Consider the following 18,604-nt stretch of genomic DNA (forward strand, 5'->3'; position numbering starts at 1 on the left):
CTCAAAGCTGGCGAGCTCGATTCTGTTCCTTCATTCTGAGCCAGAGAGATTCGGTTTGATGCTATAATTCATAGAATTCTTGATTCACAGCTGGACAGGAAGGTCAACGGACGTTGAAACTGCTATTCTTTTTCTTCCAATAAACAAGCCGCTGATAGGAAAGAACAGCTGCATAGAGCCAACAACCGAGAGAGTCAAAATTTCCCACCTCAGAACACCCCTGCCCACACAGCAGCGGTTTCTGTCGCCGACGGGCCGCAGCCGACCGACAGCGTGCACCCACCTGCAGCGGTGTTCCAGTGAGCAGCAGGCGGTGGGGGGCGCTGTAGTGCGTGTTCAGGATCTGGGTGAGCTTGCAGTGGTGGTTCTTCATACGGTGGCCCTCGTCTATGATCATGTACTTCCAGCGGAGCTTGGCCAGCACTGCCTTGTCCTTGATGACGTACTCGTAGGTGGTGATGAGCACGTTGAACTTGCTGCTCCGCAGCTGCTGCGACAGCTGCCGCCGCAGGTTGGGCGAGCCCTTGTAGGCCACCTTGACCACCGAGGGCGCCCACCGGTCGAACTCCAGCATCCAGTTGGACAGCGTCGAGAGCGGCACGATGATCAGGTACGGCCCGTTGATGCGCTTCTTCTCCATCAGGTACGTGATCACCGCGATGGTCTGGATCGTCTTGCCCAGCCCCATCTCGTCCGCCAGGATGCCGTTCAGGTTGTTGTTGTACAGCGACACGAGCCACTCGAGGCCCTTCACCTGGTACTCCTTGAGCGAGCCGTTGACCATGAGCGACGACTGCTCGTGCACCTCCTCGCGGATGGCGTGCGCAATGTTGTAGTAGTTCTGGTAGCCGCCCGCCTTGTACTCGTCGTCCTCGGCCGCCGCCGCCTGGATCACCGTCTTGACGTGGTCGTCGGACGACCCGCCCGCCTTGGACGGCGAGGAGGAGGGCGGTGGCGGCTGCTGCGGCTGGGGCTCCGGCTGCTGCTGCTTCCGCTCCGAACTCTCGTCGCCTTCTTCCTCGGACTCCGTAGAGTCGTCAGTCTCGCCCTCTTCCTCGTCCTCGCTGGCTTCTCTCGGCGCCACCTCGTATCCCGGGTGCGTTTCGAGCCACGTCTCCAGCTGGCTCGCAAGCGGGGCGTCCTTGCCGTCGACGACCTTGCCGGTGGCCGTCTCGATGACGTTGACCCGGAGGTCGCTGTGCTGCGAGCTCTCGTCCACCATTGCGTCGAGGGGGGCGCCTCCCCCGCCCTCCCCTCCTGCTGCTCCCGCTTCTTGCTGCTGTGTGGAGGGGGGCGTGCCCGTCTTTTTCTTCTTCTTCTTCTTCTTTTCGCGGAGCTTGCGGCGCTGCTCGGCCTTGTGCTGGCGCACCATCTCGGTGAGGTTGTGGATGTACTCGTCCGTCTGGGAGAGCAGGAAGGCCAGGCGGCGATCCTTCTTCTGGTCGATGAGCTTGCGGTATCCCTCCTCGTCCTCGGCCATGAGGCGCCGCATGCGCTCCTTCTCGACCCGCTCCTGCTCCTTCTTCTGCTCCCGCTCCGTGTTGGCGTGGTACGTGGCCACCGCCTTGTTCGTCTTGGCCACCTTGGCCTGCACTCCCCGGTGGAACTCCCGGAAGTCCTTGCCGTGCTGGAGCACCGCCGCCAGGTACTCCTAAGCGCCGCAACAGAAGGGAAAAAAGCTTTCATCGGGCATGGACCACCACTATCCTACAGACAAGCCAAGCCAAGCCAAGCCTCGCCTCTTGGCAAGGCTTGCCACTTTTGAGAGACCTCAAACACTGACGACATTCCGCCAATAATGACATAGCCCGGTGTAGAAGCAGCAGGGAGCCCAGCGCACGCACCTGGTGCTTTTGTCGGCGCTTCCTCTCCTGCTCCAGCTTCTGCTGCTTCTCAAGCTTCTCGGTGAGGCGCGCCTCGCGGAGGCTCTGCCGCTTGGTGCGCTTGTACAGCTTGGGGTTCAGCGAGGTCTCCAGCGTCGTGTCCCGCCGCATGCACTGCACCACCTCTGCCCGCAGCTGCAAGGGGGGGGATCTCGAATACCCCTATCTTAGGTTTTCTGACGTTGGATCAACAAAATGTGACCTGGCAATTAAGTGGCTCTGAACCGAGCGGGCTACATGGTTCACAAATTAACTCGTCGCCTCAGACAACCAGTGAAGATGGTGTCTCGATTAGGTGGCTGACACGCTAGGGCTCAATTCTACACAAGCTGCTACACAGACATTGCACTCAAAGGTAAGAAAAACAGTTTTAGTAAATCTTGAAGTTCTCATACACAGACCATTGCAAGCATGGTATAGTGTTCACGTAGAACAAAACCATTTTTAAGGGGTCAGGAAGCAGGCACCATGGCCCAGAAGTTTTAGGGAAGAGGGGCAGACGTTTAAGAGATAGTTGTCTTTAGCCAAATGATGGGGCGGTATTACATACAGCATTGCTATTGGCGGTATTTTACTCAATAAAAATTTAGACGAGCTGCAAGCGATGCACGTGGATAAAGCTATCCTATAATATGAAACACCACATAAGAGGGGTTGCTGAATTCCTCAACAGCCCGCTTTCTTTCATGCAATTACAGAACGACAAGTTCAACGGGCTAGCGTCGTCTCTTAAAACACAGAAAGGTCAGTTTCATATAGGTGTGGCACAGATTACGCAACACGATATAGCAGGGAATGCCGTGCAGTTTGGTGTGTGCACTGCACATCCCCGTTACAGTGCAGTTCACACAAGGACGCAACAGCCCACAGAGGAACCCTGACCTGTCGCTGGAAGTTGAGCAGGCGCAGGGCGCGCAGCTCAATCATGGCCTTGATGCGCAGGTCCTCAGGCAGGTTGGCGGGCAACTTGGAGAGCTCCTCGATGCGGTGTGCGATGCGGCTGGTCAGCCGGTTCTCTTTCTCCTTTAGGATCTCGATGGGGTCGATGCCCTGCGGCTTGGCCACGGGCGTGATGCGGTTCTGCTTCTGCTGCTGCATCTGTTAGCAAAGGGGAAGCAGGCAGCGAAACGTAGGCTGTGAGAAAAGCATGAGATAACAAATGTGGCCAACAGGAGAAAGCCATGGGATAACCAAGCAAACAGCTTATCCGAGCTATCAAAAGTGCTAATGCTGGGGACAGTTCGCTGAGCACCTTGTTTTACACACCAAGGGATGGAACGAATGAAACCTGGGTGAAACTTGGGTGATGAAACAAACAGACAGAGATGCAGCATGAACGTGCAACTTTGTTTTTTGTGCCTCCCAGGCATGAAGTCGGTAAAGCGAAAAATGTGATTTCCCAATAAAACAAAAGAAGCAATGAAACAACTGGTAAAACTACTTAATTTTTTGCTTTAGCCAACAACCGGGAAGATTGCAACGACTGCTAATGATGACGCATACGTGCGGTGAAACTGCACTTAGGGGCAAAGTTTGCACATTGCCTGTACCACGCCGCTACTACTTGGAGACCAGGAAATTGTGACGAGTGACTCAGAGCGTTAGTTTTTTTAGGGAGCTGGTTTCAGCAGGCCACGTCGTGAATGACAGCCGAACAAATGAGCCCCAACTGCTCCCTGCACAATATGACTGGCACTGAACACCTCACAATTGCTTCACAATTCGGGGCACCACTTGGGAGCAGTTTTGGAGCACGATGATGCAGGAAAAGCGGATTGGCGCAGCATGGTGCCCTGCTTCCACCCTGAGTGTTCTATTTCTACTTTGCGTGGCCCAGCAACAAGCGCAGAAGTTGCCTGCTGACAAAACTGTAATTCTTGTTCTTAAAAGACCACTTCAACCTATGCTGTTATCATAAACGTACCACTAATAAATTTTTTTTTAAATCAGACATTTAAAAAGCTTCCTGCAGCTTAAACAATAAGAAAAAAATGTTGCTCCCTTGTCACCAGGAGTCACAAGTACGCACGTTGCAAGCGAGGCCAAGGAAGGAACGCATGCAGCTCCAACAATGGCTCCAATGACGGCATGTGACTGCAGCGGCAGATTTCCCTCTATACTCGGTGACAACTTAAGAACGGCACCGGAAGTTGCCGCTGTGCCTTATCACCGTAGCCGGATGTTTCTCCGCGCGGCGCAAGTAGGGCGTTACTGGGAATATTTTCAACATGGCGTGAGCCGTTCCCGTGATTTTTTGAACTTACCGTAAAAACCCGCGTATAATACGGACCCGCGTATAATACGAGGTGTAATTCAGGGACAGCAAAATCAGAAAAAAAAGTTTTCATCCGCATATAATACGAGGTAAAGAGCACAGAAAACATTTATTTGCACTGCAGTTATCCTTCAGTCATTGTCAGTTTTCACTGGCACTGTCTCCCGACGTCCGTTCAGTCATCGTCAGGTTCACTGCCGCCGTCTTCTGAAGTCGCCTTGTTGGAAATGTCTTCCCACAGAAAGTGGTCCTCAGTGCCATCAAGGGCGTTCGAGATGCCGCATTTCTTAAAAGAGCGACTGACGAGCTCCTCTGGGATGCTGGCCCACGCATCCGCGATCCAGACACAAAGCACTGCTGGAGAAGCCCGCATCAGCCATCCAGTAGCTGTCACTTACGGGTCTCCTGACCTCATCCACTCTTGGTAGCAGGACCTGATGCAGTCTTTGAAAGGCTTGTTGATGCAAACGTCTAGCGGTTGCAGCTGGGATGTCATTCCTACTGGAATGACAATGAGTTCGATGCGGGGTTCGCGCAACAACTTATTCACGGCATCGTCCAGGTGGCAGCGAAAGGCGTCCAACATGAGTGCTGACGGGAACCCCCAACAGTGCTCCAGGCCGCCGACACCACACAGACTTTATCCAGTCAAGCACCAGTTGCTTTCTCCACCCGCGAATGCTGCCTTCGGTGACGCCGAACTGCCGTCCTGCGGCGCAATTACTGATGGTCTCGGCACATAAAATAACTTTTCTTTTTATTGCCGTTGAATACTGCCTTCGTGCACCCGACATCGTGATAGAGTTGCGGGGAACGTGCCGATCCTTCGCGCGGTCAAAACAATCAAAATGGCGCCGGCTGACAGAAGCAGCAGCCAGCTAACGCCACCGCAAGAAGGCCCGCCCTCCGCTGAAACCGAATCCGAAAGTGCAAATTTTCGGCTGAAAACTTTGGGATCCACATATAATACGAGGCAAAAATTTTACATAGTAAAATTTGGAAAAAAAACCTCGTATTATACGCGGGTTTTTACGGTAATATGTTTATAAACGACTCCAGTGACGACAAACAAACTGCGCGAGACAAGGCAGACGATATCACGCATTCATAGCAAACCCCTTTCAAAACGCGCGCGCACTGACGTCACGGGTCCGGCACTTTGGCGGAGTGATACACTACAAGAGGTGGTGCCGTTCTTGAGTTGTAACCGAGTATAGCGTGCAGCACACTCACCTGCATCATAGCCGGCATGGAAGAGGCCGGGCCCGTGCCGGGGCTTCCCCGCGCGCCCTGCTGCTGCGGGGCCTGGCAGCCCGGCCGGGGCCCCTGCTGGGGAGGCACGCCCCCGCCGGGGGGTCCGCCCGCACCCTGCGGGGGCGGCGTGGGGGCCCCTCCCCCCTGCGAGCCCATCATGGGGTGCGGCTGCCCGTGGGGGGCAGCGGGGACGCCGGGCACCACCCCTCCCGAGGCCGGGGCCACGGGCCCGTACTGGGGGCCCATGGACGCTGCCCCGCCCTGGCCGGACGGCCCCCCGTACTGCTGCGGGGGACCCGCCCCCATGGGTGGCGCCGGCTGCGGCGACGGCCTCATCGACGGCGAGGGGGCCCCTGCACCACAGTGGGGGCACACACAGTGAGACAGGAGCGCTACCATATCTTCGCGCGTATAACCCGCAGCTGCACTTTTCGTCGACGAATAAAAAATGTATATCCTCGCCTATTGTCTGCATATTTTACACGTAGCTACTACTCAAGCAACATTACACATTTGTTTATGCAAAAGAACTTACCTAGCAGACTATGTAACTAATAACTTGCCGTATACATTTTTTTTTAGGTTGGTATACTGTTGAGCTGTGTGCAAAATAAGCACTGTCAATGGGATAACAGTGGCTTATCCGCTATTTCTGCTGTAGGGGCATCACGGCCCAACGGGCATTGTGGTGAAGCTGCACCAAAGGAAATCCCTGGCATATAATCCGCACCTCTACTTCACCCCTGAATTTTTTTCATTTTTGGTGCGGGTTATACGCGAGAAAATACGGTACTTTGACCATGCGACGGTGCTCCTGCACAACTGTGGCAATGAGCCCAAGCACGTAGACATTTCGCAGCCATCGCAGACTTGGCTCTCCTGCCCCATACACCCACTCCGCATTTTCAAACCAAAGAAGGCGGCTGCAGGCCTTCACTGCCAGAATGACTGCAGATGTGGATGCGCTGCAACTGAAAGGGTCATCTGCGACTGCATGCAGCATCCTTTTTGATACAGCCAAACCCGGATGTACTGAATTATTGCGTATATCGAACAGTCTGAATGTCCCTTTGGAAATCCCATGCAAAGGTATAGCGCTGCTGTATGCATGCATCGAACTCCCAATCACGAGCATATTCGATACATCAAACCCCGCGCCACAAGTGCGCTTCTCCTGATGGGAAGGAGGCGATATGATGACGACTGCTCTAGAGCGCTGCCACGCTTGGTGAGGAGGCGGTGGCGTCGTGTTGCTTCTATGGCCTTCAACACCTGCGTGCACACTAGGTGGGGGGCAGCCACATGGCAGCGAGAACAAGGAGACTGACTGCGTGCGAGAGGCAATAAAGGAGGAGGGGAAACCAACTGGAGGTGCTTGGTGCCTGTGCTCGAGCTGTTACCAGTGGTGGATCGTGGCTCACACAGGGGGACCAATGCAGCGTGGTGCATGTCTTTGTCCGCGGCACGCGTTTCAGAGTAACGAAGGCGGACATCATTCGGCAGGTACAGGCCGATGAAAAGATATCCGTCGCAGATGTATTCAAAATTCCTCGCAGTATTTTTGACCACGATTCTTCGCATCAAACCTGATGTAAAGGTGAAGGCAGCTCAGTCCAGCCTGGCCATTCCGGAGCGTGTCGTGTGCAAAGTGGCTTCGTTGCGCAGCTCCAGGTGGGAGGTGTTCGGATATTGAAGACAACGGTTCTGAGTGCCTCACGAGTGAATTGAGAGCACTGTCAGCATTCCCATGCGTCAAACCGAATGACACAACAGCACACGAGTTCGTTAAGTGCTGATGATGATGGCGGACATCACCGATGTTGAAGATGCAGACCCTACTAGTGGCCCTGACGACGTTCCGAACCGCCTACTGCAGCCGAGCTTGCGTCAGCGTTTTTTGCCACTGTTGCAGCACAGTGGACAGCGCTGGATTTCCTCATCTGTACTGTGTTGCCCATCTTAAAGACAGTTTGGTGAACTTTATGACGCAGAAAAAGAAGCAAACGAAGCTCCAAGACCCTTCCATGCTAAATAAAGTGCATGCAATGGTCGTTGCTCTGTGGTTCCAATTTCCCATGCTTTGAGGAACAAATTGGTAAGCTGCCCCTTGTCACTATCTCGGAAAGCTTTTAGTGATGTGCAATGGCCTATACACCTATCTTCAGATAGGTGTGTTTTATATTTCGAATTATCGATATATCGATCTATTTTGTGACAACCCTTGGAGTTTGATACGTATGGGTTCAACTGCATTATCTTGCCTCTGCTTTGCAGTGCCTTTTGTTCCCTTATAAATGTTTTCATTATTTTATGCAGTCACACTGATGCCAGTGCCACGGAATTCTTGGAACATCATGCTACCCTTCCCCTTGCACTGCCTGCTCATTTCTCCTAGCAGTTGCCAAGGATACAGCACGTCCCCGTCAATAATGAAAACAATGGCAGCAAGATGGGAAAGAGAAAAAAATTGGGCGAGACTCTTACAACCATTATAACGCAATTTCCGCTCTCTTTGAAGCACCCATGCTATCAACAGAGTTGCTGTGAATGCCCATCTTACTTCCCAATAAGAAGCTTTGCTCAATAAGAAGAAGAAGCTTTGCCCAATAAGAAGAAAAAGCTTTGTAGCAAAGCAACAAAAGATCAATTTGTGCGAAACTTCCATGTCCCATGAGACAAGCTACACCGCATCGTGGCAAAAACCACCAGCAACGGACGTTACACATAGATGCCCCTTCTAAAGGCGAAAACGTAGCCTGACGCTAAACTGCACAGCTCCCTTATAATAACGCCCCTCATGACCAAATATCTGTATCACTAATTTGGCCCCCCACAACAGTGAATTTGTGCTGGGTTCTTCACTAAAGCTTGCACCATGCTCTACATAAAAAAAAAGAGAGCAACTTTAGAACACCATTGACCTTTTCACACATTTCCCACAAACATTGACTTGACACTCCTTTCGAGTGCCTAGAGTATGCCATGTAACTTCATTGCGAGCTCACGAATAAAGCTGGAAAAGATGCAAGGCAACGATGATACGTGTCTAAATTTACTGCCACTTTGTTTTGTACGAGCAACGTGTGGCCACCCTTAAAACTAGGCAAGTGTTGTCTACCAATAAGAAGTACTTAACTGGCTTCCCAGTCACCAGTGTGGCTTTTCGGTCTACCGTACTCAGACCCACTGGAGACTACCCAAGAAGCAGTTCGGCATTCGTTTTTGCCCTGCATCCCTACGGTGTGCAGATTCCCAGACTCACTGCGGACTATCCGAAAGTGCAAATCGAAGAGCGCTAGTGCCTCCTGGAGGCGAGAGGAGCGAGGCTCACCGGGCGGCCTGTGCATGTAGGGCGGCCCCGGCTGTGGGGAGCCCTGCGGGGTGCCCTGCTGGGAGGAGGAGGAGGCCGAGGGGGAGGAGCCCGTGCCCTGGGCGGCCAGGCTGATGTGGTCCGGCACGGGCTGGTTGCGCGCCAGCAGCTTGTACGCCATGATCTGCGCTCGCAGCTGGGTCAGCTGCGGGGGGCTCAGCAGCGAGGGCTTCGACGAGGACGACGAGCCGCCGCCCTCGGACGAGGGGCCACCTCCCGGGGGAGCGGCGCTGCCTGCCCCCGAGCCGTTGGACGGCGGCGGTCCTCCGCCCGGCGGCCCCCCACTGCCGTACCCTGCGGGTAAAGACAAGAAGTCGAGGGTTTTTCGGAGGACGTGGCAAGATTGTAGAACACGACAGCAGGTCACGAACGCATTCACAACACCCTACATCTCGCTTTACTGCCTCCACATTCTCTACTCTTTCTCTATTCTATCCCTCGTGTTCCGCTCCTAACCAACTTTCAAACCAGAGGAGCACAACGAACTCCTGCTCACTCTCACAAGGAGTGGGAGTGCAATCCTACTCTAAGCAACGCCCCCCCCCCCCCCCCCACACACTAACACGATAAGTAGGTTACAGCAGTGACGACGTACTGAACCTCAAAACTGTTAATCTAAAAGTAATCCAGTTCCACGTGTGGGTATCGCAGAAGCGAGAGGGGAAGGTCCCTCTCTTCCTGCCAGCGGCTGAAGTGCCACGGCATCCGATGTTTCCAGGAAGATTGAGTTGTCAAACTGCATGTAGTCAACTCGTAATGCATGGCAAGGAAGTCGATGCGCAGCCCAGTTTATGGTTCGCGGGAAAAAAAAAAAAAAAAAAAAAAAACCCATAAGGTGGATACTGGATAGATCAAGACGCAATGAAATGGATAATCAAATAAACAATTTCAGTGACTCAATTAGAATCAGTCGATCGTCTTCAATCATTAATAACTTCAGCTCACAGCGAAAGTCATAATACTGCTGAACCCCTGCCCCCCAAAATATTTCAGTCTAGCATGCATTCATTGCCCTCTCAAAAAATTCCATCCTGCACTAGCAAAAAAAAAAAAAAAAAAAAAAGGATATAAATTGCAATTCAGACCGGGCAGCCAATGGTTCCAGTTAGGGGCATCCAGCCCCAAGACATCTGCGATAAAACAAAACAGCTTCAAACACAAAAGTGTGCTGTGCGGGGGGGAAAGCAATGGAGAGCGCAGGTCCCTTTTGCAATGAAAAAATTGTTTGGAGTGCAGGCGTTTCCCAGAGAGCTCCTGTGGCAGCCACCGCCACCTATACGTTTTTAAATCAAACTAAGCAGTTATTTGACAGGTTTTATAAAACTTTCTATCATGAAATAAAGAAATAAGACTATTTAGGGCAATATCTAAGGATTAATTTAACAAACAAACTTCTGAAACCAACTGGCAAGCAGTGGCCGCCAGGGGGGCCGCTCCCAACAGGAGTTCCTCAGCAGAAATTTTCATCCCGGATGACACACCTCTCTTCTAGTACACTCTACCCGCCGCAAGCCTTTAAAAAGAAAATATCCTCCGTCAACGCTGGTGGCTCACCTTGCGAGGGTCCGTCAGGTGGTTCCGACCCAGCGGGCGGGTGGTGCGGGTGTGGGCCAGACTGGTGAGGCGGGGGATTGCCCGCAGCTGCTCCCTGCTGCGGAGGGTACGGCTGTTGCTGGTAGGGGCTGGCACCCCCTCCGTAGCTGCCGGGCTGTTGTGGACCCATGCTGTACCCGTGGGGTCCCGACCCTGGAGCAACAAAGTCGGCATTTCAACTCCCCTTTAAAAATTTAAAAAGAAGAATAAGCACAGAACGCGACAACAGGTGGTGGATGAGTCCAAGCATCTACAAGCACACCACGCTCCCCCATCCAATTCCCCACTGACATTGCAAGCGGACACCATGTCTTTCTTGGAGAGGTGAATCAAAATTCCAATCCCCATTCCACTTGGTTACTAATTACCGTCCCTTCCCACTGTTCCCCTCATTAAAGCTAAAATGAATCATCACAGCCTTAAAGGAACAGGTTGTGATCCCAGTCATCATAAAAGAGTGGCTCACGATGAGGGTGTGCTTTATGTACATACGAACAGACAAATTACTGCTTGGTACTGGGCAGACATATTCTGAGGCAAAACACACGCGACAGCAATCGCCACAGAGGCAAAGAATGATTGTGTAACCAACACACGGCAGCAAATGCAGGGCCAGCATTGCAATGTTCACCCTTCCTGTTTGCAGCACAAACAACATAGGGGAGACAATTGTGCTCTGCCTTTAGTCCTTATCAAGCCCTCAGGTCCTATCCAATGAGACAGCAACCACCGGTTGCCAAATCAGCTCTGATAACCACAACTGGATTCAACTTATTCAATTGCAATCACTTACTTATCGCTGCCTTATAATAACCACGACAATGAAAATACTCCGCCAAGCTCCTCGCACTATTTTCATTTGTTGAACACTGGGGGAATATGGTGATGGAAAAATTCCAACGAGCTGTTCTGCATTATAATCGTTTACCGAAAATGAGGCCCTAGCTCCACTTGTAAAAAAATTTCCCACGAAAGAGACAAAATCGGCCACTGAACAGCGCATACACCGCCTTATACACAACCACCCAGGCACCGAGCAAGAATTAATTGACACCTTAGAAAAGAAATTCGCACGTGACCCGTCACAACCTTCTCCTCAATATCCGGTGTACTCGGGCAGCCACAATGCCGCCCTTGACACACCCTTCACCATGCAAGAACTCGAAGCCGAACTGAGTAAACTCATCCGCAACACTACGCCGGGACACGACCACATCCCCAATAAGCTCCTCCGCAATCTGAACGACTTGGCTCTTGAGAATCTCCTCCAATACATCAATGACCACTGGGCCCGTGGCACGCTCCCACCACAGTGGCGCCATGCCGACATCACACTTATTCCAAAACCTCAGAAATCCGTCTCCCTTTCAAACCTACGTCCTATTTCTCTTACCTCGTGCGTCGGTAAGCTCATGGAACATTTGGTTCACACTCGCTTGACTGACTATATAGAAGACAACGCATTACTACCAAATACCATGTACGGCTTTAGACCACATCTGTCCACTCAAGATATTCTACTTCAGCTAAAGGAAGACATCATCCTTCGCATTCCTAAAAATCACAAATACTGCATTCTTGCTTTGGATATCAAAGGAGCATTCGATAACGTCACTCACGACGCCATCCTACAAGGCCTCGCCACGCTCAACCCCGGTTCGAACACCTACAACTACGTTAAGGCGTTTCTAACAGAGCGCACGGCGACAGTGGGACTTGGACACCTACGCTCACCTAAGTTTACCGCTATTCCACGTGGTACCCCACAGGGGTCTGTCATTTCCCCACTCCTTTTCAACATCGCTATCAAAGATCTATCTGCGCAACTCTCTGCCATACCGGACCTGAAGCATGCTTTGTACGCAGATGATTTAACTTTATGGACTACCACAGGATCCATCGGAGACCAGCAAGAAGCCCTTCAAACAGCTGTTGATTATACATGCAGGTACTTACAGGAGCGCGGTCTTACATGCGCACCAGAGAAATCGGACCTCCTTACCCTTCAACAACGCACAAAGGACAGAAGAATCTCCCCAGTACCAGACCCTAAACTCCATATTCAAAACTTCCCCATTCCAACTGTTACCCACTTGCGCATACTGGGACTCACCATCCCAGAGGACGGATCGGGCTCCCATACAATCCTACAACTTCAACGCACCATGACTCATATAACCCAATTAATTCGCCGTATCACGCACAAACGGACCGGACTGAAAGAACCAGACCTCATCCGACTCATTCAAGCCGTGCTTATCAGCCGTGTTACGTACGGTACGCCTTACCTGTCCCTCAAGCCAGCCGAACGGCGAAAGCTAAATATTCTTATCCGACAAACATACAAGACGGCCCTCGGACTTCCTACATGCACATCGAACGCCAAGCTGTTGCAACTGGGCTTACACAACACCTGGGAAGAGCTCTGTGAGGCACAACGCACTTCACAACTCCAACGGCTCCAACTCACTAATGCTGGACGTGCGACCCTAGTGCGCCTTGGATATCCACCGCCTCCGGTCTCCAGATGCAGAGTACGTGTTCCATTGTCTATACGGAAGCACATCCGCGTTACCCCAATTCCTAGAAATATGCATCCTACTTATCACATTGGAAGACGAAGGGCCCACGCCAACTATCTTCAGGCACAATTTCAAAATCAAAAGGAGGTGTTGTACACAGATGCCTCTCCCTACATCACCAAAAACGCCTATGCGATTTCAGTTGTAAATAATACACTTCAGACCGTAGCCACAGCCACTGTCCTCACCACGGACACCGCCATTGCAGAGGAAGCAGCAATAGCCGTGGCAGCCACCACAACACAGAGCGACTACGTTACGATACTGACCGATTCTCAAGAGGCTTGCCGCAACTTTCTGCGAGGCACTCTCTCCCCAGCAACCCTCAGTATTCTCAAAACCAAAACTCACCTACCTGACCTCTGCATTATCTGGGCACCAAGTCATTCAGGCGTAGTCGGCAATGAAGCGGCGCATACCGCGGCTCGAGAAGCAGTACACCGGGCCATTGCGGACAGCCACAACCCTATGCCAACCACCCCCCCCTAACTATACGCCCCAACCCCTGCTAACATACAACGACATCCTCTCTCACTACCGACTATCCCGCCAACAGTTTCCTCCCCCGCATAAGCAACTGACCAAAGAGGAAGGAGTTATACTTCGTCAGCTTCAAACTAACACCTTTCCCCACAACACGCTCTGGCACAAAATATTCCCCACCCAATTCTCCCCTCAGTGCATCTTCTGCCCCACATCAGGAACACTATACCACATAGTGTGGGAATGCCCGAACATCCCAGACCTCCCTCCCAATCCCAACCCTACCCCTTCACAGTGGGCGGCGGCGCTGACCAGCTCCGACCCCTGCTCCCAGCTTCGGCTGGTGAATAGGGCCCGGAAGGCCGGCTACAACTAGGGAGTCCTGGACTGAGGACACCCCTCACTGCTCCGGAGTGACTGCACTCAACGGATGAGACAAATAAAGTTTTTTCCTCCTCCTCCTCCTCCCTCCTCTCTGTAGCACATTTATTGAGAGCAAAAACTGTACAACTTAAAAGACCCAAATTACAAACAAAGCCTTCCTTGTATGCACCTACGAACGGTGTTAATGCATACCAATACGTGGTTAATGAGATATTAAAGGTATACTTTGTACCCCTTCATGATCTATGTCTGTATTGTCTCATCTGGAAGAACCACCGCGGTAGCTCAGTGGATAAGGCGTTGTGCTGCTGAGCACGAAAGTGCGGGTTCGATTCCCAGCCGTGGCGGTCGCCTTTCTGATGAAGGTGAAAAGCAACAATGCCCATGCATTACAGATTTCTGCACACGTTAAAGATCCTCAGGTGGTCAAAAGTAATACGTAGCCCTCCACTATGGCGTGCCTCATCACCTGCGTTGTGTCGGCACGTTAAACCTTACAATCAATTAATCAGTCTCATACAGAAGCGTTCCTTTTTTTGCGATTTCAAGTAACCATTTTGACACAACGTAAGCCAGGTTTCAAGCCCGCGCTGAATGTCCAGAGATTTTATCGGAGCTTTTCGCTTGACCAACTGGTATATCGGGAAATGCATGTTTTTTGACAGGCTGCCATTGGTTCCACTGAGAAAGCTTTCTACGCTTTAATAAACAAATGAGTAAACACTTCCTTACCGGGCCCCATGTGTTGTGGTGGCGGTGGACCCTGTGGGGGCGGTGGCCCGTAGCCGTGGTGCGGTGGGGGTGGCCCCTCGTGGGTGGGTGGGCCGCCCATGGGCCCCGCCCCCTGTGGGGGCACGGGGGGAGGTCCCATGATGGGGCTGGGGGCACCCGACCCACTCCCGCTGCCCCCACCGCCCCCGGGCGGCTTGCCCCCTCGGCTGCCCGGCATGCCCAGCATCTGCGGGTAGCGGGGGTCGTCCGGAGCCAGCCCTTTCTCCGACTCCATGTTGTTGATGGCCTGCCTCGGGACAAAGCACAGAGGGAAACAGCGGCTGACATTGCCGAAGCTTTCCATCACCAGCAAACCACCAAACTGGAAGATTCACAAAGCTTCCTCCTTCGACATTGCCTTCTAAACTGCTTCCAACAGGAGTGCCTGTATTTCGTGACTGTACTCGATGCTTTACTGTCGTGTGTTGTGTAATTTGTGCTGTGAGTGGATGGGGTTGAGTGTAATGGCCCGCTTTTAACGTTACAAGCTTGCACTGACGTCGCTGTAGCTGCCATGTTGGAACCCTGCGTGCACGCTGGAAGGCTGTGACGTTTTCTGCTGTGCCCTTATCTCAAGTAGCGCTGGGGAAGCAGGGAGCAGTGCACCACAAAGGGTGGTGGTGAAGTCGTGCAAGGCTTGTCCAAGCGGCTGTAGCTACTTTTCACAAGCTGAACCTTCTTCGAGGCAGCAAAGTGCTACGTCATTTAATTACACTGCCCCTTCCCCTAGTGTATTCAAGAGACTCGATCATTCCATTATACTATTACAATGGTGGATAACTATTTAGCACTTTTTGCTTGAGGAGGTCTAAGCAGTCCTTCAGAGAAAATTGCTGCACTTGAAGGGTTAACAAAAAATAACTTCCACACTTTTCCTCAAAACGGTCGGTATTCAGGTGCATAAAAAATGGCAGCCTCTTGTTAATATCCCGATTTTGTCAAACAAAGGTTGCCCTTCCCTTACAAGTTCAAGTAGAAAGCAATTTAAGCAGCTAAGCTCGTGAAACAAGCCTTCAAGTACAAGTCTTAATGGTCACCTTCACAGAGGCCCTGCAGTGCTTTTTGAAGAGTTGGGGTCCAACACTTGAGCTGACGGTGTGTGGGTAGAACTTGTCTGCTGCGAGTCCTGTTGTGTCTCTCGTGGAAATAGACGCAAGACGAGCTAACGGAATTGGTTCGCACAAATGAGACAGTCACCGATCATAGAAAGTTCAAAACATGAGCAGGCAAACATGAAACTACATTATGTCCCAGCCTGAACTTGATACAGCCCTCACGCAGTGTGTTGTTAATTTCTGACACCTACTAACCACTGTGACAGTTAGTGCTCAAGTTGTGTCACTGCTATTATGAGGTTGCTCAGTTCGGGGTGTGAGACACTGTTGCCCAGAAAACACCCTCTCTGTAAAGCAGCATTGGGGCCATGCAATTGCAGAAAAATGCACAGGAATTAGTGTCTGTTGTCTAAATTGTATGCAACTGTTCTACCACACTGGTACACACATGAATCACGAATCCACCTTTGTTAATTACCCGCACCCCCACTGATCTTTTTGGGTTCATGTCAGTCCGCTTTCTGTCGTCGCAGCTCCAAGCTGTATGAATACTGGCAGAATGAATGACACAGGACAAGATCCTAATGTTCTGTTGAAAAAGAAAAGCTTGATAGGACGTGTAGCGGTAGCAAAATTCATAACTGAGCAACAAAGGACGTCATTCCAACTCCACTGGATTGCTCTTCAAAGCTGCATTATTTGCAACACACACGAGGCACAGACACAAGTTCAAGGGACATGAACTAGTTGTGTAATCGCTGCGCAAAGCGAAAGATCCTACCTTCCAAGTCTAATTTCCATCCTGTCGATACGTGTTCGCCAATGACAAGAACTGAACACCCAAGCGCCAAGGAGAACGAACACAAGACACGGCATGAACGCTTAGCTGACAGCCCGTAGCAACCGAAAACCGCAATGGCGGCCGCATATCCAATGCGCGAAGGTGCGCTGCTTTCTAGAATCAAACATTCGCTTCCAAACGAGACACTCACCCGCTGTAGCATGTGGATGTTATCGGACGGGTAGCCCTGCTGCATGTGGCTGTCGCTTGGGTGCGGGCCGCCGGGCTGGGGCGGCGGACCCCCTTGAGATTGCGGCCCCGGCGAAGCGGACATCATTTCTTCGCCTGACGCCATAGGCGAAGCCGCCGCTCCGCCTGACGTCGAAGAGCACCGCAGGGGGAGGGGATCGGTTAGACGCAGATCGACACTGCACCACTCTACGTAGAAAACACAAACGCACAAGAACTGCCGCGTCCGCGAACACGGTCAGAAACCACCTGCCTAAATGAGGCTCGTTAGGCGAAACCCAGCGACGCCAGCGGCGCCGCAGACAATGCCTGGGGCTTTTCCACAACTTGCTGCTTCGCCAGCGAAACTGAGACGGCTTCTAGTGCGAAGCTTTCTTCCGAGCTCGCATCACCGAGACGTATGGAACGCGCCACCGATCCCCATTCATAACAAGAGATTTGTATCCAAGCGAACAGTGAACGGTGCGAACGTAGGGTTCCCACTCTCTCTCTCTCTCCACCGTAGGTTATCCGGCTTTGGCACGCGACAAGCACAACATCGCGGGCGTCCTTACCAGAGCTTAGGTTGTCAGCAGGCTCTCAGATTATTCACCGAGAGGCGCGACGGCCATCCGGCGTGCTTAATTCCGCATTACAGCGGTTAAAGGGCTCGACGAACACCGCGTACAAAGGGAAGCCGACAATGGCGTATTCTTGTTGCGAAGTGAGAGGGGTATCGGACAGCACAATAGTGACAATAGCAAACAACTCAATAAAAACCTAAAAACAAAACGCACCAACCTTTTGTTGATAAAATGTGGTACAGAACTTTAATGGGAACTTCAATCGTTTATTCAACAAATATGAAAGCGCACCACAAAACTCACGAGCTCTCCGCACTGCGGATGGCAGCCCTTTCAGTCTATTTGAGTACTATCCATAGCCAATCCATAACGAACGCTCCGAAACGGTCTGCTGCAAGAGCTTTTCGGAGCGAAAGTGGCGCTAATAAACCTTTTTAGAACAAAAGAAATTATTAACAAAGGAGGAGTCTGAGCGGGAGTGATACCTCTGTTCTGTTGCAGCAGGCCGATTGAAAAATGTTCTCATTCAAACTGAGGTGCTGCTTTTTTACGCCTAGAAAATGCCAGCGCCGGTCTGCGTAAACTGCGCAAAGAGGAAAGCAGCTCCTAAAGGAAGAAACGCGGCACCTCGCTAATAATTCTGACGCGACGACTGGAGACGACGTGCAGGGAACATGAGCAGCGAAGTCTCAACTTCGACGAAAACGCTGAAGATTCTGATCGGCTGCACCGGTAGCGTAGCCTCCGTGAAGATACCCGTGCTGGTTCAACAGCTGATGCAGCAACGGTTCGCAGGCTATGTCGCCACGGAGCTAAAGATAGTTGCGACGGACAAGGCACTGCACTTCTTCGACCGCTCCCTCATTCCACGCTCGGTGCCGCTGCTCGTCGACGCGGACGAGTGGATGACTTGGCGAAAGATGTCCGACCCCGTGCTTCACATCGAGCTGCGGCGCTGGGCCGACATCATGGTGATCGCACCGTTGGACGCCAATACCATGGCGAAGATTGCCTGCGGTCTGTGCGACAACCTGCTCACCTGCGTGGTCAGGGCGTGGGATTTGCAGAAGCCGCTGCTGTTCTGCCCAGCCATGAACACCCACATGTGGTGTCACCCCATAACGGCCAAGCATGTTGTGACTCTGAAAGACCTCGGCTACATCGAGGTGCCGTGCGTTGATAAGAAGCTTGCGTGCGGAGACAGGGGCTACGGCGGCATGGCCGAGGTTCCGACCATTGTGAGCTACATCGTCGCTGCCGCACAAGAGGTCAAGAGCTAGCCGCACAGTGATTTGCTGCAATGCTGTTACTTTGTTACTCCTTTTGCAAACTAAAATGGTACACTGAGTGGGAATTCGAAT

General features: G+C 52.0%; 2 protein-coding genes across 2 annotated transcripts; one reads left to right on the plus strand and one right to left on the minus strand.

The window, feature by feature from the left end:
• Positions 1-283: 283 nt before the first annotated feature.
• Positions 284-17,399, minus strand: LOC144172608 (SWI/SNF-related matrix-associated actin-dependent regulator of chromatin subfamily A member 4-like; the record flags this gene model as incomplete). Its single annotated transcript, XM_077701258.1, has 9 exons — positions 17,235-17,399; positions 16,643-16,806; positions 14,557-14,842; positions 10,337-10,528; positions 8,744-9,076; positions 5,392-5,765; positions 2,766-2,981; positions 1,845-2,018; positions 284-1,651 (listed from the first exon to the last, which is right to left on the minus strand). Coding segments are annotated over exons 2-9 (3,087 nt in total), but the record flags the coding sequence as incomplete, so codon positions are not given.
• Positions 17,400-17,486: 87 nt separating this feature from the next.
• Positions 17,487-18,603, plus strand: LOC144172610 (phosphopantothenoylcysteine decarboxylase-like). The gene has a single exon (XM_077701260.1). It carries the CDS (start codon positions 17,918-17,920, stop codon positions 18,521-18,523), a length of 606 nt encoding a protein of 201 aa, XP_077557386.1. The 5' UTR covers positions 17,487-17,917; the 3' UTR covers positions 18,524-18,603.
• Position 18,604: the final 1 nt, after the last annotated feature.

This window comes from Haemaphysalis longicornis, unplaced genomic scaffold (assembly GCF_048455015.1).
Source record: "Haemaphysalis longicornis isolate Haplotype H1 unplaced genomic scaffold, Haemaphysalis longicornis Haplotype H1 scaffold_246, whole genome shotgun sequence".
NCBI lineage: Eukaryota > Metazoa > Arthropoda > Arachnida > Ixodida > Ixodidae > Haemaphysalis > Haemaphysalis longicornis.

Excerpts from the sequence above, each read along its gene's own strand:
- LOC144172610 (XM_077701260.1), top strand. The coding sequence starts at position 17,918 with ATGAGCAGCGAAGTCTCAACTTCGACGAAAACGCTGAAGATTCTGATC.